At 37.2% G+C, this 23,119-nt stretch overlaps 1 protein-coding gene across 1 annotated transcript in view; it reads left to right on the top strand.

Moving 5' to 3' along the window:
* Positions 1-22,782, top strand: part of LOC105550928 (receptor-type tyrosine-protein phosphatase zeta-like) — a 159,722-nt gene extending 136,940 nt beyond the window's left edge. Inside the window, exons 5-7 of the mRNA XM_011995999.1 lie at positions 15,780-15,959; positions 18,968-19,119; positions 22,642-22,782. Coding sequence (XP_011851389.1) covers positions 15,780-15,959; positions 18,968-19,119; positions 22,642-22,782 — 473 coding nt within the window. The remainder of the gene's footprint in view (positions 1-15,779; positions 15,960-18,967; positions 19,120-22,641) is intronic.
* The last annotated feature ends 337 nt before the right edge of the window (positions 22,783-23,119 follow it).

Raw genomic sequence — 23,119 nt, 5'->3', positions numbered from 1 at the left:
AAAAAGAAAAAAAAAAAGAAAAGCTTTGAAGAATCAATTTATTAAAAAATCAAATACAGTTGGCTTTCATAATGAGTTTAATAATTTACTTTGAGATTGATAATCCCCTGACAATCACTCCTAACATTTTAGTTTAAAGCTTTTCTCTCTTTCAGCCTTTTTATGTATACATTTAAAGCGTAGAGGCACATGCTAACATAATGAACTATCGCAATGAGTCTATTTGCAATGTAAGCTGATTATCAGCTTGTTTTAGCTGATATATAAATTGTCATGCACCAGAATTATTTATATTAAAACACATAATTTAAACATCATCATTAAGAAATGGGATAGAAAAAAGGAAAAGGGTCAGTATTCAGGCTTCTGCTCAGCTTATAAGAGTCTCTTGATTGAGACTAATTTAAAAAATAAGTGGAAATTCAGGAAAGAGGTCAGAGGCAGCAGTAGACAGGCTGTTTAATGTCACATTTGAAAAAATTACCTCTAATTTTTGAAGTCACTTTTAAGATTTTAAAAAATCAAGCCATAATTTGCTATCTTTAAATAGGAGTTTGGTTTAATTATCACTTAAGCACTTTTTTACTTTCTCATTTTAGGTCTTTAATTTTGGTAATAGTTTTTCAGCTGTATATTTTATATTTCACAGGTTGTATTGCTCTCATTAGACTGTTACAAATTGCTTGTGAACAAATTAATTTTAGGTGTCATAATTTTCCCCAAATGATATCTATATGAGTGTCTATCAAACTTTCAGTTGGTTTGAAAAGAGAATGATGCCATAGCTAGACTGGGAAAAGGTAGATGAATGGAAAAGGCATACAGATCTTTATAAAAAACAATGCAGATGATCTCTGGTGTCACATAATGTTATTATTATTCAGCTATGTACATGCTTGAAAAGACCCATAGCCTTTAAATTATTCTTTATGTCAGCCTTTACTGTCACTTTGCAATACAAAGAAAGCAAGGTGAAGACTAACTTTTCTCTTGTACAGAATCATCAGGCTAAATTTTTGGCATCATTTCAGTCCCTGGAGACCTCTGAGAGATTCTGGGATGCCAGTGGTGCCTCTCTGGCCACACTGACAACAAATAATTGACCTAAGGAATAATTCACTTCAGACATTTTTTACTTCTCATTGGTAGTCAGGGCCATTGAGGAGAGCTCAGTGTAGATCAAAGAAAATGGTGTAGATCAAAGAAAACGGTGATTCTTCCCCTTCTTCCCAGCCACCCACCACCTGAACTAATGCATCATTGTACAGTGGCCATAAAGGATGACAAGGGACTCGGCAACCAGTTCCTGGAGGAATTGATGCTGTGGCTTTTGGCTGGTGGCACCATCATCCTCAGTCATCAGTCAGAGTCATCAAAGTGATCATTCACCAATTCACTACCTCCTCTGTCTCCATCTCACAGCTAATCAACTAACCAGTTCTGATTTTTTTCACAAATATTAACTCTCAACTTTCACATCTTTCTCAAATCTCTTTCTTCTGATCTCTGCCCTAGTTTAGATCCTTAATAATCTTCACCTTACCTATTGCTAAAACCTTCTAACTGACCTATCTGCGGTCAGTTTTGTGTTCCTTAACTCTGTAACCACAGTTACCTCCATAAAATTTAAATACGACCATGACACTTGCATCTTAAACACCTTCAATAGCTTACTAGAAAAATTTTAAAGCCCTTGTTCTGGCATGCAAAGCCCCCAAATTTTTTCATTTGTTCTTACAGCCCCTCCACTCACTGCCTTGCATTCCATGTCTGAGCACATAGAACCTCTTACTGTTCTCCCCGAACATCCATGCATTCTGTCTTCTGTACTGATGCTATTTTCTGTCTTCCTACATGCCTTCAGCCATGAATTTCTTCCTTACTTTCAGTTGGATACCTGTTTATTGAGACTTATTTCAAGGACCTTTTTATCTGGAAAGCCTTACTTGTCTCATATCCCATCTGGGTTAGGTACCTCTCTTTCGTGTCCCTGGAATACCCTATGCATATTTCTGCTATTATATTCATTAGGTTATATTATAATTGACAGTTTTTATATCTTTGGTCCTCACTAGAACATGAGTTCTTTGATGATGGCACTTTTATTGATCTTTGAATCTTATGTACCAGGTGTATATTCTGTCGCACACTAGGCACATCATAAATATTTGGTGAATTAGTAAACAAATGAACAAATAAAAGCTGCAATCAGTAGTGTTAAGTTTTGATGGGATCTGTGGACAATATAAAATATAGAAATCCTAGCCGTGGCAGCAGATTTATTGCTATCATAATGGGTCCACAGCTTCTTTCTTGTTCCTTGAATGTGACCAGTAACAATGCATCTAGGAGATCTGATATAAGACTATTCTAAGATAAGTATATACAGAAAGGAGGAACCAATGACTCAAATAGGAATCAAGCCAGAAGCTTCCGCCATATGGGCAGCGTGGGCTTCAACCAAAACAATGAAAGAGTGCTGTGGTTCAGCAAAGGTCCTACCATGAATAGAAGGATACCAGGTTGCCGCTGTGTCTCAGATTTCAACTCTGTGTCGTTGGCACTTTTACCAAAGGCAGGAAACAGAGCCATAGTCATGCCCCATATCTATAATAAGTATGTGGATAATAAGCATTGAGTACAGACCTGATGATAGTGTCACTGACAGAGACTTGTGTTGTTTTCCATTGCACTGCTACTTCTGTGCTATGAGAACTTAGCTCATCAGTTATTGAAGAAGGGGAAAAGTTAATCACCACAAAAGGGCTTACAGTGACCCTAAGGCAACCTTCAGAGCTATTTTGCAAGAAGAAATTTTTATTTCCCAAACCAAGGGGGAATTTCCATCAGGGCTTTTTTTTTTTTTTTTTTTTTTTTTTTGTTCTGTATTTGCCATCTCATTGGTAATAACAAGACTGCAGCAACAAAGGAAAGAAATCTCTATTTCTCTCATCACTCCATAAATAGTTTGCCTGCCTTTCATTGAGGACAGTTAGTTAACACTGAGGGCAGCTAGTTAACAGCAAGGGCTACAGAAAAGTCCTATAATTAATCAACCTGCATTGCCTTCAGTCTGAATCCTGAGTATTAAAATTCCGTAGGTGCAGTTAGAATCAGGCAAATGTAAAGGTCATAACATTAGTCACAGTGTCACCTTGTCTCTGAGCCTTTTCTTTCTTCTGGAAGTGGTGTCTTGTCAGTGGGGGTTAGAGCAACAAGAACTCTGTTGTTCCGGGAGTTTGTGAAATTTTATCTGCGATTTTTCCAATTTTAATTAAATATTTGATACCAGGCTACAGCAACAGAAACACTGCAGTATTGGGTTTCAGCACTATCACTCTATCATCTTATAATTTAAAGTGAAAGATAGGAGGACTTCGTGGTTCTGATAGTTTGATAGCTTTTTAAAAATTACCTTTCTTTCCCCATACCAGATTAGAGATGGGGGTGGTGGGGAGAGAGCTTCAGCATTGTCTAGCCAGAACCTCCAGTTCTCTAGCTTTTTATACTTCCTACTCACATTCATCCTATTGATTTCCACTTAGGACTGCAACTACCTGTCCTCTCTGCTTGTCCATCAGGAATATTGACTTTCCCAAACATTTCTTAAAAATCGAAAAGTTAAACCAAAAATACACACTTTTTTTTTAATTTTTATTTTTTTCCAAGCCAAACTGTATCCAGCTTTATTGAAGACACTTTCCATAAACAATCATGGCATTTCAATCAGGACATGGGCAGACAGTTATTAACAGTATACAACAACTTTCAAAAATCCTTCTCTACTGGACTACCAAAAATCAGAAAGCCACTATAAAACTCAATGAAGTCTTCATGTGATGCACTGAGCAGGGAAAGTTTCGAGTGAGGGTTGACATTTCACATTTAGCATGTGTTTAACAGCTTTTCACAACCAACCCTGACTTTCAGAAGTGAAATGAAAATGGCAGAATTTATTTGAAGAGTCACAATCTAGAAACATAACCACTGCTCTTTTGAGGCACACTATCTCAGTGGCACCACTGGAAAGTCCAGATTGCCTGACGCACTGGTAACCAGTTAATGGGGGTCAGGTCCCCACAGATGTCTGGGTTTAAGGGAGTTAAGTCTATGCTGAGAGGTGGAAAGGGAGAAGAGGACATAAGAACTAATTTGTTTTCCATACCACAAGGCTTTTGCACCAAGGTGGCTGTGTGTGTCAAAGTCAGGAAATCTTTCCTCCTGGGAACCAAGAGGAAGTCTCTCAAAACTAGAAGGGAAAGGTGTTTTCCCCACATCAATCCAGATTCGGAGGCATTCATTAGTGACATATGCTCCTTCCCCTAAACACAATAATGAAATGTTCTGTGTCCTAACAACACAGCTTAAAAAAAAAAGTAAAACAAAATTCCGCATTTTATAAAACTTGATAAAAATATTTCAAACTGTACAGTCTCCAGTACACAGTTATCAAAAATGCACACACTTCGCTTGGCATTTCCAGCACCTTCAGCTTTCTGTGTCTGGTCTCCATTTCTGCAGGGTTATTCCCCTCCTTGCCAGCATCAGCTTTTCCCTTTTGCCCTCTGGGTACCTTCTCTCCCTTCTTTGCAGGGCCTTTTTAGGCCTGGGCTCTGGCTTTGGAGGAGCAGGTTTAGCAGACAATCTCGCAGATCTTCTCTGTGGTTCATCCTTCACTTTGGCTGTATCTCCTTTCACATCCCCTTCAGCCTTTCTCTTGGGCATGGTGGCGGCGATGGTGGCGAGATGTAGGTGTTGGTTGCGGGATGCGGCTGAGCACAGGATGCAGCATTGCATGAGCTTTGGTCTGTCCGGGGGTTGTTCTCGCCACTGCTTCTTCCAATACACACTTTTAAAAGGTGCCTCTACAGGTTCATGGTCCCCACATCAGGAGAGCCCTCAGCCTAAATGTCCACGATTTTATTCTTCACTATTTCCTCAAGCCTATTCTCACACCTGCTCCTCCCTTGCAGTGAATGATACTGATTCCAGTTTTTCTGAGAAAATAGGGAAAGGGATTGAAAAGATTTGTACTGTCTGCCTGCCCATTTACATATATTATCTGATTTAATTTGCACAGTCTGAGATGTGGAGATTATTCTTTCTTTTACAGGTAAGGTAACTGAGGCTCAGGTAAGTGGTGGTGCAGAGACTGAGCTCATGTAGTTCAAATACCAAACTTCTCCTCCCATGTGATGGGATGTAGCTATAAAACAGAAATACAGGGCATGAACATCAGATTTCTCACTCCCCTATTCTAAATATAGCTAAATCCATTTGAATCCATATTCCATGCCTCTCTTGTGCTTCTTTCCTCCCTTAGGCTAATAATACTCTATTCATGCTTTGTATTTTCTCTTTTGGGATATTTGATCATCAACTTTCCATAACTTCAAAGTCTTTTAATAATTCTTTCCTCTCAATATATACACATACTTACGTTTCCCTCTGTCTTAAAAATAAATCCATTTCTCATCCTTGCATCTGTCTCTGTGTGCCACCTTATCATTCTTCTTTCGTTCACAGCAAACTCTTTTTAAAAAGTACTTTAATTCTACCGGTTCCCTCTAATTCACTCTGTAGTCTGAATTGCAAGTCCATCATGTCACTGAAAATGATTTATTCTGTGAATGTAGGGTTTGGAGTTGGGAAATAACCAAATTAAAACTCACTCTTCACTCATGACGCTTGGGCAGTCTCTCTGTTGTGTATGACACCCACTTTGGGATACTCATTGTTGAAACCATGTTTCTATGACTTTCATGATACTGTTTTCTCCTAGGTTTGCAATTCCTTTCCAGGCCACTCATTCTTAAGTCCATTTGGTGCCCCTGCTCCCCTTTATGCTGCCTAAATGTTAATGCTCTCCACCGTCTTATCATTGAACCTCTTCTTGCTTGTCAACTTTGATTGAAGTATTTCACCTACATCTGTGGTTATAAATGTATGCTATCTGTATGCTAATATTCCCCAGACCAGTGCCTCCCAGATCCATATTTTTTGTTGTTTAATGAACTTCCATTGAAATTTCCAAGTCTGTAGGTTCAAAACAAAATTCAAAGTCTTTCTATTCATATTCTCTACCAACATGACTGGTACCATGATACACTCAGGTATGTCCCCATCGGGATTTTAGACGTCATCCTTTGCCCTTCTCCCTTCCTCACTCCCAAATAAGAATCCTGTCAAACATTCCTAACCTTCAAAATGACATCTTTTGTTGTTGTTGTTGTTTTTGACACAGTCTCACTCTGTTAGCCCAGGCTGGAGTGCAGTGGCACAATCTCAGCTCACTGCAACCTCCGCCTCCCAGGTTCAAGCAATTCTCCTGTTTCAGCCTCCCAAGTAGTTGGGATTACAGGCACGCACCACCAGGCCCGACTAATTTTTGTATCTTTAGTAGATACAGGGTTTCGCTATGTTGACCAGGCTGGTCTTGAACTCCAGACCTCAGGTGATCCACTGGTCTCAGCCTCCCAAAGTGCTGGGATTACAGGTGTGAGCCATCTTGCCCAGCTGACATCTTATTTATTGTCCTCAATTCTATTGTATTTATTTGTACTTCCATAATTTCTTGCTTTAACTAAAATTTTCTTTATTTCTCTGTAAGATTTGTTTCATTTTCTGATTAAAGCAATAAGTTAGTTATGAACCATTATGAATATTATATTTATTCTGTTTATGGATTTAATTTATGCCCACCACAGATTATAAGGTCTTGATTACTTATCCTCAATGTAATGGTATTTTACTACCTCAGTGTCCTTTGATCTTTTTTTCGTCTTGTGCTTTTTATTTTTTTCCCCTGTGGTCTCCAAAAAAACATTTCAGTTTATTGCACTATAGAGCACTAGTTTTTGTTGTTATGTTTTGTTGGGTTTTTGTTTGTTTTAGATGTTTTTTCCAACTTGCAAAGGTCCTAAAATTTTAAACAGGAACTTTGCAAAAAGTTTCTGGTCTATTTCTCTGCCTATTTGTGTTGGACTTTAGTTAATGATTTTCTTAAATAACATAATGCTAAAAGGAATTTGTGCTAGAATTTTCCTAAATAAATTGATAACTACCTTCTCTGACATGTAACCCCCTGCCAATTGCATATATCAGCCAGACTTGCAAAGATTTTTTGCTGTCCCGATGTGATTGTGCCATTAGTACATAAAACAAAGGAAAATGTAGTTTGATGAAACAGATTATCATTCTGAAATTGTTTGCATTTGATCTGCCTTTATTTCAGCTTTAATAGCAGCTATAACCAACATTCGGCAACTGCTTTGCTGTTTCTAGCTGCAGAAACCTCTGGCCAAAAACACAAAGAGGCACACTAGTTTGTGCATGGAAACACATCCTCATTCTTATTTTCAACATGAGAAGTTGTCACAGACATCCCTCTTCCTTTGCTTTGAGTCGGTTTATGTGATGACATTTATCATTAAGACATATAACCTCTTAGTGATTGTTATTGACTTTTGGTTTTAGTTTCTTATCTTTGAGGAAGCCTCTTTTTTCAAGCAGCTAACTCTTGCATCTAAAAAGTGTCTTCTTAAGTATATCGTCTTTCCATTTTGCTGGAATTCTAAATTTTATGCTACTTATCATTGAAAAAATACTGAATTACTTCATTTTTGTATTTTATTAAACTAAAATTTGAATCCAAGTCACTCACCACTGATAGCTTTATACTATTTAAATGACTTTTTAATTTTGGTGTTTGGTATGTTTGTTAGCATGTAGAAAGCAAGCCCAAGGTAATTTATAAAGCTGTGACTTACAGTGTATGGAGCACTAAGTAGAGTTTATTCAGGACAACTGGTGCTAGACGCTATGAAGATTACTGTAGTCTTCACTTCAATATTACACTTATTTTGCCTTTTCATAATATTTTTATATGTGAATATGTAGAGACACAAACTTTTTTTTGAGATGGTGTCTTGCTCTGTCACCCAGGCTGGGGTACAGTGGTGCGATCTTGGCTCACTGCAACCTCCGCCTCCCAGGTTCCAGTGATTCTCCTGCCTCAGCCCCCTGATTAGCTGTGATTATGGGTGTGCATCAACACACGTGGCTAATTTTTTTGTAATTTTAGTACAGATGGGGTTTCACTATGTTGACCAGGCTGGTCTCGAACTCCTGATCTCAGGTGATCTGCCCATCTTGGCCTCCCAAAGTGCTGGGATTACAGGTGTGAGCCAGCCACGCCCGGCTGAGACACAAACATTTTCTTACTTCAAAACCTGACGACATAAGAAATTCATTAAGAATAAAAGTAATATATATTTTTTCTTAACAATATCTTGATCTTTAAAGAATCAGTTCTATGTATACTGTTATTAAAATCTTATTAAATAATAGCAATTTATAGGAACCTTTAAAAGAAATCAATATTGAGATTTTTATTACATATCTATTAATTTTCGGTGGATCTCTGCTGAATATCTTATAAAAAATTATAATTATTTTTGCATTAATCTGATATTTGAAGGTAAGACTCAACAAGAACAATGCAAAAATGAGAGAAAATAAGAGGGAAAAATTAATTTTTTTCTTTGACTTTTATTTCATCTGCATAATTTACTCAGTTTTTCCTTCAAATATTCAAAAACCTGCATTGGTATTTTTTTTTCTGACACATTTCCCCTGTTAGACTTTAGTTTTTCTTAGTTCATATTCTTGTGTTAATGGATGGTGGAGTAATGTTTCCTCACACAGAATGTTTTTTAAGGTGTGTTTCTATCTAGAACACTAGTTGGTCAAATATCTATAGCACATGAACATTGAAGGGTGCTAACTACAGTTATCTCACTGAAGCATCTTTTTTTTCATTTAGCAAATGTTGATTTCATTAAGTGCCAGGCTCTAAGAAAGGTACTGAAACATTTTCTTCCATTAAAGAAACATAAATAAGAGACAGACATATTGTAGTTTAAGTAAGTACATTGATGCTGTAAAAATCAAATTAAGACAAATAGGAGATGTCTATGAAAATAGTCATTACGCAGACTCTCCCTTCCGGCCTATCCTGCATTCCTACCTGCTTAATTTCTGTGATGAGACGTCTATGAGCTCCTTCCTCTCCCAAAGCCTCCCTGCCTCTCACTGGTCTCCCCAGGCACAGTGATCATAGTCTGCCTTTCCATCTCCCTCTGTAGAATACCCCTGCATTCACTCTGCTCATTTGACTAAGCTGGCCTGCTCACTGCTCTCAGCATTGCCTGAACTTTTCTGCCACCATGAGTTTGCTCAGGCTTGTCAGCAAGATATGTTCTTGGTTTCTCGTCTGGCCTGTCATAATTCTGTCCATCCTTCAAGGCCTGCATTAGTGTGCTTTTGTTATCCATGTTTATTTTCCTTCATTGCATGTACTCCTTTTAAGCATTTGTCTATTTATTTAACAGACCCTCACCCTTCCGGAATGTAATAATAAACACACAGGCAAGGTAACAAACTTGAACTCATGCGTATCCCCTGCGGAGCCTAGAATTGCTTTCCATTCCGCTTGGAATAGAGGATGCATACGTATGCAAATATTGAATACATTCATTTGATGCACAAAGACTATTTCACAAGCATTTAATTTCTTTGTAGCATATGCCAGACTCAGAGTTTGGCAATGGTGTATAGATGAAATCGGCAAGTTAACAGACAAAATAGAGTATGTTAAGTGCTTCAATGGAGGTAAGCATGGGAAATTTATAGGAGTGTTCCTAATTCAGGTAAGTCAATGAGTGGATGAAAGCATGGATAAATACCTAAATGAATAACTTAGGTTAATTCTTTGAAGCTCCTATTTAGTATTCTGCTGTCCTCCTTATGGGTTAATCAGCCTGATAATCTGCTGCAACTACAGTCAGGGTCCTAATTTCTTCCTTCACAATAGTTCCTAGTAACACTCAGGTGGATACAATACAGTGAATTCTGTATACCTGTTTTCTCAGATGCATCATCCTGGCCTTTAACCACTATATGAACTGATGTCTCCAGATGCCACATTAAACATATTAATTTGGGAATTCAAAAAAATAATATTTAAGGCCAGGCGCAGTGGTTCTCACCTGTAATCTCAGCATTTGGAAGGCTGAGGTGGGAGGATCACAAGGTCAGGAGTTCAAGACCAGCCTGGCCAACATGGTAAAACCCCGTTTCTACTAAAAATACAGAAAGTTAGCTGGGTGTGGTGGCACGTGCCTGTAATCCCAGCTACTCGGGAGGCTGAGACAGGAGAATCACTTGAACCCAGGAGGCAGAGGTTGCAGTGAGCAGAGATTGCACCACTGCACTCTAGCCTGGGCAACAGAGAGAGGCTCTGTCTCAAAATAATAATAATAATGATAATAATAATAATAATGTTTTAGAATAAGATTAGTCTAATGTTTCATTATTAAAGACAGATAAAATGTATTTAATGGTTCTTTTGTCTTTGTTTTATTCCTGTGCACAACTTTTTTTGAGACGGAGTCTTGCTGTATTGCCCAGGCTGGAGTGCAATGGCACGATCTTGGCTCACTTCATCCTCCACCTCTCAGGTTCAAGCAATGCTTGTGACTCGGCTTCCCGAGTAGCTGGGACTCAGGCACGCACCGCCATACCCGGTTAATTTTTGTGTTTTTTAGTAGAGATGGGTTTCACCATATTGGCCAGGCTGGTCTCGAACTCCTGACCTCGTGATCCGCCCAACTTGTCCTCCCAAAGAGCTGGGATTACAGGTGTGAGTCACCGCGCCCGGCCCCTGTGCACAATTTTAACACTTCATTAGTTGATTTCCTTTGGTTTTCTACTCATGGTGATTTGAAACAGTCTCCCTTTTAGAGTGCTTTGCATGAAGAATTTCTAGTTCTTATTTTTTTCAACTTCTGTTTATTTATCTGTTTGTCGATTTTTCCACTAAAAAACATTTTTTAAATTTGGCTTCTTTTATTTTGCTTTTGAATCATGAAAATTAAGAAAGGATCTTGAGCCCACAGTGTACAAAGTACTATTGTAGACAGCTGAAGTGATACCTCAGTTCTTTCTTCTTGGTTTAAAATAGTTTAAACAAGAGCTGCACAGCAAAGGAGGTGTAGCATAGAGTAATTTATTACAATGGATAAAGATATTTTGAAAGTTAGGTGCAGAATAGACAGTATACCCTGAGAGAGAAAGAATTCAGGACAGGCTGTTCGTAAGGATGAGACAGCAAAAACTGGCACTAGGGAGACACCCTTTTGCGGAGTTTTAGGTGGGGACACAGCCAAACCATATCATACACCCATGCCAGTCTTTTTTTCCTCAGTGCTGGGATGTTGAAATAATGAATAAAGCATAAGACTCCCTTTTTGGGAGTTTTAAAAGATGATTCATAAAGAGGTGGGAAGAGGTGTTACTAGTAAGCATGTTCTGGGTGGTCTTCTGAGTGCACACATGCAGTAACTGTACATGCTTGTTCATACGTTGCATGTCTCATTAGCATCTTAAAACTCCACCGAGAGGTGTGGTTTTTACTTTTATAATGAGCGTCGGGTCAGTTTGGGGACAGGTAAAATCAAAATGTGCCTGCTCTCTGGAAGGGAAAGGCCCTACTGAAGAAAACTTTGTTTGAATGAGCTCAATTACAATGCAAATGCTGAGGTTTACTGTGCTGACTGTATGATCACCATGGTTCCCTCATCCCAAGAACATGGTCACTTCCTTGATTGCCTGTCCTGCCTCATTATGATCTAGTAGGTGATTTAAATTTGGTCTACACTCAATGTAATCATTCCATGCACTTTAAACATAATCTAGTTACCTAGTGCCATTGTGCTATATGTTATCCTAACCTCGTATAGTTTAGACTTCAGGTCTCTCTGATAACCCAGCCACAGAAGTTTAGTAGGGACTACTCAACTAAATTATCATGTAACAATCAAATAAGATGTACGGTTGAGTAAAGAAATGCTTCTTTTATTGATCAAATTTTTTTTGTTCTTTTTTCATTTTCATGCCATGATATGTTTGATCCTTATGAGCTCAAACTCATAAAACAAAAGGCTACCACTTCTTGTTGGTTTGATTCAGTTATTCAACAAATGTTTAATGAACACTGTATAAGTTTGTTCTCAGGCTGCTATAAGGACATACCTGAGACTGGGTAATTTATAATGGAAAGAGGTTTAATTAACACACAATTCCACAGGGCTGTGGAGGCCTCGGGAAACTTACAGTCATGGCAAAAAGGGAGGCAAACACGTCTTTCTTCACAAGACAGCAGGAGAAGAATGAGAGTCAAGCAAAGGGGGAAGCCCCTTATAAAACCATAAGATCTCATGAGAACTAACTCACTGTCATTAGAACAGGATGGGGGAAACTGCTCCAATGATTCAATTATCTCCACGTGGTCCCTCCCATATCATGTGGGGATTAGGGGGACTACAATTCAAGATGAGATTTGGGTGGGGACACAACCAAACCATATCAAACACCAACTATGTGCTAGTCTTTTCTTTCTGAGGTACTGGGATGTAGAAACAATGAATAAGCATAATTAATATGTTAAAAGAAGAAAAATGAAGTAGGGAGAAGGCATGGAGAGTTACCAAGGGAGGAACTATACTATTTAACAGGGTAGTTCAGAGAAAGTCTCTCCAGTAGATGCTTTTGAGGAGAGATTTGATTGAAGTTAGAAAGCAAGTCATTTAAGCCTTACAGACATCTGTGGGGAATATTCCAGGAACAGGTGACAGCCAGTGTCAACCTTTTGCATGCTCAAGGGACACAATGGAAGCCACTGTGGCTGGAGCAGAGTGATCAAAACAGAATGATAGAGAACCGGAGCAGAGAGGACATGAGTGGGGACATCATATAGGATCTGTTGGCCATCACAAGGAGTTCATGTTTTATTTTGAGTAAGTTGAAATGGCATTGGAGCGAAGGAGTAATGTGATCTGACATATATTTTTAAAGCGTACTTTAGTTACTGAGTTGAATTGGTTTTCTTTTGCTGCATAACAAATTACTACAAATTTACCACCTTATAATACTGCGTATGTATTATCACACAGTTTCTGTGGGTCAGGAGCTGAGGAGGAAGGGCTGCTTAGTTGGCTTTTCTGCTGAGGGTCTCAGAAATCTGAAATTAAGGTGTCTCATTTGAATCCTGGGATCCTCTTCCAAGTTCGCTTAGGTTGTTGGCAGAATTCACTTCCTGGAGGTTGTAGGACTGAAGTCCTTGGTTTTTGTTGTTTGTTTGTTTTTGTCACTGGTTGGGTGTTTTTTGTTTTTGTGATTATAAGCGTGGTTATACTCTCAACTCCCAGAGGCAGGTCTCAGTTCTTAGCCACGTGCCCCCTCACAACCTGGTGGGTCACTTCTCCAAAACTAGCAAGGAAATCTCCCACGTTTTGAATCTTTCTCCAATTTGCCGAAATGGAGCTTTCTATAACATAATGTAATCAATCACAGCAGTGATCCACCACAGTCTTTGCCATCAAATTTAACCTAATCAAGGAAGTGACCACTCTCTCTTCGTATTCGTAAGTACTGCTCATGCCCCATTGGAGGGAATTGTACAGGATGATTACACCATAGGGTGGAAATTTTGGGAGCCAAGTCATAATTCCACTTACTACATAAGTGGTACTATTACAGAATTGTGGAAGGAGCAAGAGAAGATTCTGAAAACAAGATAGAAGGCACTACTGGAGTCTAAGCTAGTGTTTCCCCAAGTTTAATGTGTATATCAATATCCTACGCATTTTGTTAAAATGTAGATTCAGACTTCATAAGGCTATAATAGTGGCCTGAATCTCACAACAATCTCCTAGGTGATGGTGATACTGCTTGCAGGGTAGCAAGGTACAGGCAAATGATGACAGTGACTTGGGTTAGGGTGGTAACAGTAGAGATAATAAGTGGTCTGATTAGGGAAATATTTTGAAGGCAGACCCTAAAGGGCTTGCTGAAGGAGAAACAAAGGCATCAGGATAACTTCTCACTTCAGGGGATGTCAGAGACTGTGGGGAAGGAGCTTATTTCAGAGCAGAAAAGAGTTCCTTCTGTTTGTGATATGCTAAGTATAAGATGCCTTTTAGGTTCCCAGTAGAGAGAAGCACAAAATGTGATGGAAAATAGCAGGTTTATACATCATATTCAGTGTTATTGAAGTTTTAAAATTTTACGTTCCTGTGCACCACAACTATGTAACTCTTTCTAAGTGTGCTTAGAATTTATTATATTGTATTAAAAATGTGAGCAATGAAGAGGATGTAATTGATTTGTGCTGCAGATTCTCTTTCATTCTCTTGCATTGACATTAGTAAAATAAGCAGTGTTTTCTTGTCCCTATGCCAGAGTTCCCTACAGTGAAATAAACGTCATTACTCAAATCATTAAAACTATTCCTAGAATCCAAAATACACATCACTGTGCATATTTAAAACACAATGTATTCAAACGCTCTCTAGGTATAGATCTAGACTTTAAGATGATTTTCAGTACCTATCGATTCTGGTAGATGCCTCACTATGAGATGTATTACCAGATTTTCCGTGACTCTATAGACGGCTTCATGGTATGACTAATTATTATTTATTTTCTGGGCAAAATTATGCAATGTTATTTTCATCACATTGTGAGAGGTAGCCATTAGATAGAGCTTGCATAAAAGTTAGTTCTCACTGACTCACTTATCACAAAAGAAGACAGTGTAGACTAGGATTGTATCAAAGATAAATTTACTTATAATTCCCTAAACCTCAATCATGTAAAATCTTGGCCTTACCCATTCTCATTTTCAGAAAGAAAAGCATTCAGAAGAATATAAGTTGAAAACTACACTGCCACTCGTTTCTTCCTTGCGATGGCCATGGACATGCTAGCGTTTAACCAGAGACTTGGATTCTCAACATTTCCAATATTTTAAAAGAACTTTAAGTAGAACATACCTGTGCTTAGCACTGCTTGGGTGCTAAGTTAACATGCAGTGAAATAAGATTATGGCAGGTGGTTCATGGTTTCAGGTAGGGGTGAAATAAAGGCAACAAAGGGCAGTTTGGGTTTAGAGGACGCTTCATACTGTGGAACGTGTGAAAATTCAGTTTATTGTAAGCAAAAACCTTTATAGAAATCCCTGTTTTCCTTTTCTTATTGTTAAACAATAAAATGTGCTAGGCTTTATGACCAGAGAAAAATGGGAAGGAGATATTTCAATGATAGCCTGATGATTATGTTTTTATAAATAAGATCGTAAACAGATGGAAATTAAACCAAATCATTCAAAGACAGAGGGTGACAATAGATCTGAAGGTAGCTACTTTTATGGAGAGTGTTGAGGAAGTCAGAACTTTACTCCTATATCTGGACTCCTTTCAGTCTGGAACCCTGGGCTAGGACTAACAACCTTACAGGACAATTCAGCTTTCTGTTGATTCGAAAGAACTGTGATGACTGGACAAAGCCATTGTTGAACCCTGAACTTGTCACATTATGAGAGGTGGCCGCTAGATCAAGCCTGCATAAAAGTTAGTTCTCATTGACTCCCTTATCACAAAAAGAAGATGTTGTAGACTAAAGTGGTACCAAACTCTGGTTGTTGTTCTATAAACTTGTTTATTTTATAGTGGCATGGTTGTTCTATAGACCTTTTACAGTGTTTCATGTTGAAATCCAGACTCTAAATCTAGGCATAATTATTTTATGCGTTAGTTCAAAGATGTCAAACATTTTCTACTATTGTATCTATTTTTATATAATGGATTAACTATAATATAAAGTTTAACTTTTGCATGGTAATTTAAGAAACTAAGTTTCTTACTCTTTCTTTTCCCTAGGTGCACTGAATCAAAAAAATTGGGGAAAGAAATATCCAACATGTAATAGTCCAAAACAATCTCCTATCAATATTGATGAAGATCTTACACAAGTAAATGTGAATCTTAAGAAACTTAAATTTCAGGGTTGGGATAAAACATCGTTGGAAAACACATTCATTCATAACACTGGGAAAACAGGTAAAATATTTGCATTCTCTTTGCCTTTAATATATTTTTCAGACCTGGAGTATGTTTAGACTAGTTTTGTCTCATTTTCCTTTGAATAATGTACTATGAACTAGATAGACGTTATATGTAGAAGAAACCAAATGGAGCAAAGAAAATGGGAAATTTAGACAGTATTTTGACAATTCGTACAAAAAAATAAAATGACCGATGTCATCATGTCATGTTTTCCTACAATGTAACGATAATGATGCTGTCTCTAGAAGATATGATAATGTGATTTACAACTAATATAATTTAGTCAATTACTTAGTCAATCAGGATTTCTTTTTCTTGAGCATTATAGTTTGATCTTTTCTGCCTAGCCTCATGTTATAGTCAGTATTTGGATATGAAAAAAGCAATTGACTGTAATTGAAATTTAAGAAAATAAATTCCTAGCTCTTCTATATAGAAGGTTTAAAGTTGTATCCCATCCTTAGGAAACCCTTTCTAAGTGCCTTTTCATTGAGACTATCTTTTAATTAAAAAAGCAAAATATTAATACATTAAAATTTAAATACAAATTCTAATAAGCTATACATATATAAATAATTTCCAAAAAGTGACACCTTTTCTTTTCTGATATTCTAGTTTTTTAAAAAATTATGTTTTGGGAAATTATGTAAAGGCATGTACACATAAGACAAAGATTAGAAAAATATTCAAAATTATAATAGTAGCTGTATGAGAGTAAGCTTTATCATTAGTGAATTTTTAAAATATTTTCTATATTTAGGTAATGTAATTATTTGAATGTAATAGTTTAATTTCAAAACTCAAGAGAGTAGTAGCCAGGCACTGTGGCTCATGACTGTGATCACAGTACTTTGGGAGGCCGAAGCGGGTGGATCACTTGAGGTCAAGAGTTCCAGACTAGCCTGGCCAATATGGCGAAAACCCATCTCTACTAAAAATACAAAAATTAGCTGGGTGTGGTGGCACACTCCTATAATTCCAGATACTCAGGAGGCTGAGACATAAGAGTCACTAATAATGCAAAAATTAGCTGGGTGTGGTGGCACACTCCTGTAATTCCAGATACTCAGGAGGCTGGACAAAAGAATCACTTGAACTCAAGAGGTGGAGGCCGCAGTGAGCCAAGATCATGCTACTGCGCTTCAGCCTGGGCAACGGAGTAACCCATCCTATCCAAAAAAATCAAAGCAAAACAAGTGAAAAAACGAACTTATGCCAGGTGCATGAGCTCACACCTGTAATCCCAGCATTTTGGGAGGGCGAGGCAGTTGGATCACCTGAGGTCAGGAATTCAAGACCGGCTTGGTCAACACAGCAAAACCACATCTCTACTAAAAATAAAAAAATTAGCTGGGCATGGTGGTACATGCCTGTAATCCCAGCTACTCAGGAGGCTGAAGCAGGAGAATTGCTTGAACCCAGGAGTCAGAGGTTGAGTGAGCTGAGATTGCACCACTGCACTCCAGCCTGGGCAACAGGAGCGAAACTGTCTCCAAAAAAAAAAAAAATCATGAAAGTAGAGATTTTTCTACATCAGTGCCTGATATGTAATAAACACTAAGTATTTCTTGAATGAATAATTTTTAAAATTATTATGTTACACGTAATAATTACCTAAAAGTATGTTGTCCTAAATCTTGACATTTTTATTTTCAGTTTTGAAGGGTGTTACAAAGTAGTAGGGCATGGAACCTCTGCTTTATTATATATTGTAAGCAAAAATCTTTGTAGAAATCCCTGTTTTGCTTTTCTTATTGTTAAACAATAAAATGTGCTAGGCTTTATGACCAGAGAAAAATGGGAAGGATAGCCTGATGGTTATGTTTTTATAAATAAGATCCCAAACAGATAGAAATTAAACCAAATCATTCAGTGACAGAGGGTGACAGTAGGTCTGAAGGCAGCTATTTTTATGGAGAGTGTTAAGGGTTTTATTTTTCTTAGGGGAGAGTGGTTATTAGATCGTTGAGCTAATAGAGCTACATTACTTGGGTTCACCACTGGCTCTTGAAATGACAGTGGGGAACCTTTGAGCAACCTGCTTAGCCTTTCTGTGGCTCAATTTCCTTATCTGTAAAATAAGGATTATATAGTATCTACTTTCCAAGGTTGTGCGAAGATAAAGTGAATAATACATATAAAGTAATTAGTATAGTCCATGGTACATCGTAAGTGATATGTAAATGTTGGCTGTTATTGTTATTGTGCTTATTATTATTATTAGTGGGAGTTTGTATCCCTAGCTTGCTGAGCAATATGTTGTATTCAGTCCCTGATGCCAACAGTGATTTCTCCCTAATGGAACAGAGACTATTTAAACTTTATTGAGAGACATCAAAATCTTTCACTGGGCTCTCAAGAGAACTCTCCAGAAGACTGTTAAAATATAGTCAGATAATATCTGCTGTGGAACTCATACAGGGGAGTTTAAGCTTTTGCCACTCAGGGTTCAAACATGAGATGGCCAAAACTCCTCCATAAGAATGAGTTTCCTGCCTTTCCTGCTATAGCCAGGGACACAGGTTCTGGAGCTTGCTGGTGAAGCCTGGGTGATAAGCAGCAGCCTGATAAGGAGTAGAAATGGGCTGAAAATAGGAAGGTGGCAACACTCCAAGAAGAAGACTTTTTTTTCTTTTAACCCTTCTGTTCCTTCCCACTTTGCTCTGTCTTCTTATTACCATCTGACATCTTAGGGAAGCAGAGCATTCAAGGAACAGCTATCTTAGGACACCAAACAAACAGAGCAGGTGGACTGACTGTCTTCTGCCCTTGAAGTCATACACTAGTCAGTATCTTCATCTTAGTTTACATTTGTAGCAATAAGATATATTAAGTATATTGTTCAGACCTACAAAGTTTGGCTTCCAAATTGGCAACTTCATATTTTGTAAATTTATCAAATAAATGATTTTTCTTAATATACCTTAAGTAGATGGAAATTTAGTTGAAATTTAAAATTTTGATTTTCAGAAGCTTAGGTGCACTTGTATTTCTTTTTTCAGTGGAAATTAATCTCACTAATGACTACCGTGTCAGCGGAGGAGTTTCAGAAATGGTGTTTAAAGCAAGCAAGATAACTTTTCACTGGGGAAAATGCAATATGTCATCTGATGGATCAGAGCATAGTTTAGAAGGACAAAAATTTCCACTTGAGGTAAGTCAGGAGATCCGCTGTTTACTATTTTATTTTCTAAATAATTGATGTTTTTATTTAGCATATAATTTGATTAATTTTAAAATCCAATATTATAATTTATAAAGTGATATTTTTATTATTTGATTAATATACTAGACTAAGCTAAATGAATATAAGACTTATCTTTGATTTACCACTTTGTGGTAACAACCCAAAGTGCCACAAAATAGATAATCAATAAATGCTGACGAATTAATGAATGAAGGAAGGAAAAGGGAGAAAATTTCATTAACATACTGGAGAATCCTCTGATTTAAATATTTTGATTGAAATGAGAAAAATTTTCAGCTTTAAAATTGGCAAAATAAATAATTATTTAAAAATGATTGTGTAGTAAAATGTTTTCTTACATGTCTAGAGAAAGTCTAAATTGGTAGACTTTCTGGGAAGCAGTTTGCTTGTTTTTATTAAGAATTTTAAATGATTTACACTCAATACCCAATCTTTAAGTTTAAAGCCATTTAGTCTAAAAATTAAAAAATTACAAAAATTTATTTATAATATAATATTGAAACAAAGGGTAATGATTATTTAAATACATTATGATGGATATTATAGATTTCACAAAAATCATGTTTTTGAATGATATATTTACACAAAAAAGTTCATCATAAGGTATTAATGGTTTTAAAAAGAAACATGTTAAACGGTATAACCACTATTATTTTTGCAATTTTTTAATACATGAAAATTAATTAAATATTGACTGAGAGTGTAGTCTGAGTCAAATGGACTAGGTTTGAATCTTGGCTCCACCATTTGCTTATTGGTTACACGACATAACAGTGTATAAATTATTTAACTTACCAATGCTTCCATTTTTCTTCTGTGAAATTGACGTAGTAGCTGCACCTGCCTTATAACATTATTGTGGAAATTAAATGAGGGTTTGACTTATTACTCATAAAAGTAATTGAGGGGCCAGGCACGGTGGCTCACGCCTGTAATCCCAGCACTTGGGGAGGCTGAGACGGGCAGATCACTTGAGGTCGGGAGTTCCAGACTAGCCTGGTCAACATGGTGAAACGCCACTTCTACTAAAAATACAAAAATTAGCTGGACGTGGTTTCACTCATGTGTAATTTCACCTACTCAGGAGGCTGAGACATAGGAAATCACTTGAACTCAGGAAGCGGAGGTTGCAGTGAGCCAAGATCACACCACTGCACTCCAGACTGGGTGATGGAGTGAGACTCTGTCTCAAAAAAAAAAAAAGTAATTGACGGACTTCAAGAAAATAAATGTTAATAATGATTTTCTCTGGGTGATGGCATTATAGGTGCCTCTTATTTTCTCCTTTAAAGTCCCCATATTTTCTAAAATACCTAGTATGAAACTATTCATTTTATAATTCAAAACGGTTTTATTAATAATAAAAATAAGATAGGGTGAATTACCTCTTAAAAGACTAAAAAACTTTTTTAAAAAGGTGGATATCTACATTCACATTTACAACTTATAATCTGGATTTTTTTCTTTATTCAATATTTTTAAAGAAAAGCACGTTTATCAAATTTGATTTTTCAGAGTAACAAAGTCAATTCATTAAACAAAGTATCGCTTCTGAGAGTTTAGCTTACTCACAATATTACCTATTTAGAACAAAGATGAAAATCAAGAAAAATTCTATCAAAAGAGCCCTGAGCAATCAAAATACATGGTACAGAATCCACGCACTAAACCTAATAAAGTTATTTTAATGCAAAAGCCTCTCAAATTGTCTCTCAGAGGGTTTTTTTTTTTTTTTTTTTTTTGAGACAGAGTCTCGCCCTGTTGCCCAGGCTGGAGTGCAATGGCGTGATCTCAGCTCTCTGCAACCTCCGCCTCCTGGATTCAAGCTACTCTCCTGCCTCAGCCTCTCGAGTAGCTGGGATTATAGGTGCATGCCACCACACCTAGATAATTTTTTGTATCTTTAGTAGAGACGGAGTTTCACCATGTTGGCCAGGCTGGTCTTGAATTCCTGACCTCGTGATCCACCCGCCTCAGTCTCCCAAAGGGCTGGGATTACAGGCGTCAGCCACCACACCTAGTCTTGTTTGTTGTTTTAAAACACTCTATGTAATTGTGTAAGCAGGAAACCCAAGGATCATCCCTGGCTTGCTCCTTGTTTCTTATCTCCTATGTCTCACAATCAAGTCTTCTCAATTCACCAGGCATGGTGGCTCAAACCTGTCATCCCAGCACGTTACGAGGCTGAGGCTGGAGGATCACTTAAGCCCAGGAGTTTGAGACTAGTCTGGGCAACATAGTGAGACCCCATTTCTAAAAAAAAAAAAATAAGAGAAAATAGCTGAACACGGTGGCATGCACCTGTCGTCCCATACAGAGGCTGGGATGACACTTGAGCCCACGAGGCCAGCGCTGCAATGAGCCATGGTCATGCCACTGCATTCCAGTCTGAGTGACAGAGTGAGACTCCCTCTCAAAACAAACAAACAAACAAACAAACAAAGCCTTATCAATTCTTCTCCTAAATACCATATGGGAGATCAGAAAAAAGTTTGCTTACTTGGATTATTAAATTAATAATTATTAAGTTTTAAATTGTATTTCTTTCAATTTCCCGTGCTTGTCATACTGTCTTGCCTAATAGGCCTTTCCCATGTGGTACTTCTGACTTGAACACATGCCCTTCTCTTCTGCCTTTCACCTGGCTAAAACCTGCTCATTCTTGTAGGGTCAGTTTAGAAATCCTGTCTCTGAAAAGGTTTTGGTGACTCACCCAAAGCAGGAGCCACTGCCATCCTCTGTTGCACAACCTCTATTTCTCCCATCAGAGCACTAACTACGCTCTACACTCTCAGAGGCTTCCTACTCTTACCTTAATTCTACTTCTATCCAGCCTGAGACCCCTGATTTCCAAGCCCAGACAGGAGAAGCACCAAATTGTATAGAGGCTGTTACAGAGAGATACGTATATGGACGGAAGCAGAAATTAACAAGGCATAGCCTCACAACTGGAGAGAAGAATCAAAATATGAAACTTAAAACTCTTTTGGTATTTTTTAGGTAGAAGCTGAGAGTCCTTGAGAGCTTCAATATTAATAGATCACAATATGGTAATATCAAAGAATGGTAACTCTGGACTCTCAGGAAAGGCATGCATGCTTGAGAAAGAGAGAAAATTATATTTAAAATAATTCAATAAAGCAGTTAAAGTAACATATGGTTATTTATTTCATGTAATTGCTTTAATAAATTTTACTGCACAGTCCCCTGGTAATCTCAAAATGGTCATTTTGGTTTTAGATATGTCTAACTTTCTATTCCCCTCCTTATCAATGGATGGTAAATGATAGTAAATGTAGTTGTATACATGTAATTTATAAAAGATTTTGGAAATACGTAGAATGTAGAATTACACAATTTATAGAACTTTTCAAATAGAACTTATTGAATTGCTTGTTTTATTAAGTCTCTTTGCTGATTTTTATGAAGTCTTTCTGTATCATAAAACTATCATTGTTACGTTTATAGATGCAAATCTACTGCTTTGATGCGGACCGATTTTCAAGTTTTGAGGAAGCAGTTAAAGGAAAAGGGAAGTTAAGAGCTTTATCCATTTTGTTTGAGGTAATAATTATACATACATTTTACACTAATGTAATTCCTTTTTAAGTCACATTAAATATTGATGTGAAATATCAAGACATAATTTCTAACAAAGAGAGGAGCTCATAAGTAAAATTAAAACTGGTGGTCATTTTCAAAAATAGATGACCCTTGCCTGATATTTTTAAAAGGAGACTCTTGTGTTTGTTAATTGGGTGAATCTTTTCCAGCTGGGGCAAAGTGTTCTATAAGTACACAAATTTGCTAATTTGTACATACAAAAAGCATCATATTAATAATTATGTATTATTATCAGTAAATATGAATCATAAAATTTTAAAATTTACTTTTCTTAGTGAAATATGTAAGTTGTCTGGTTTTTATTTGCTTTATTTTTTTTCAC

This window comes from Mandrillus leucophaeus, unplaced genomic scaffold (genome assembly GCF_000951045.1).
Source record: "Mandrillus leucophaeus isolate KB7577 unplaced genomic scaffold, Mleu.le_1.0 Scaffold5, whole genome shotgun sequence".
Classification (NCBI taxonomy): domain Eukaryota; kingdom Metazoa; phylum Chordata; class Mammalia; order Primates; family Cercopithecidae; genus Mandrillus; species Mandrillus leucophaeus.
The sequence above is the reverse complement of the archived record's forward strand: the minus strand, read 5'-3'. Positions and strand labels throughout refer to the sequence as shown.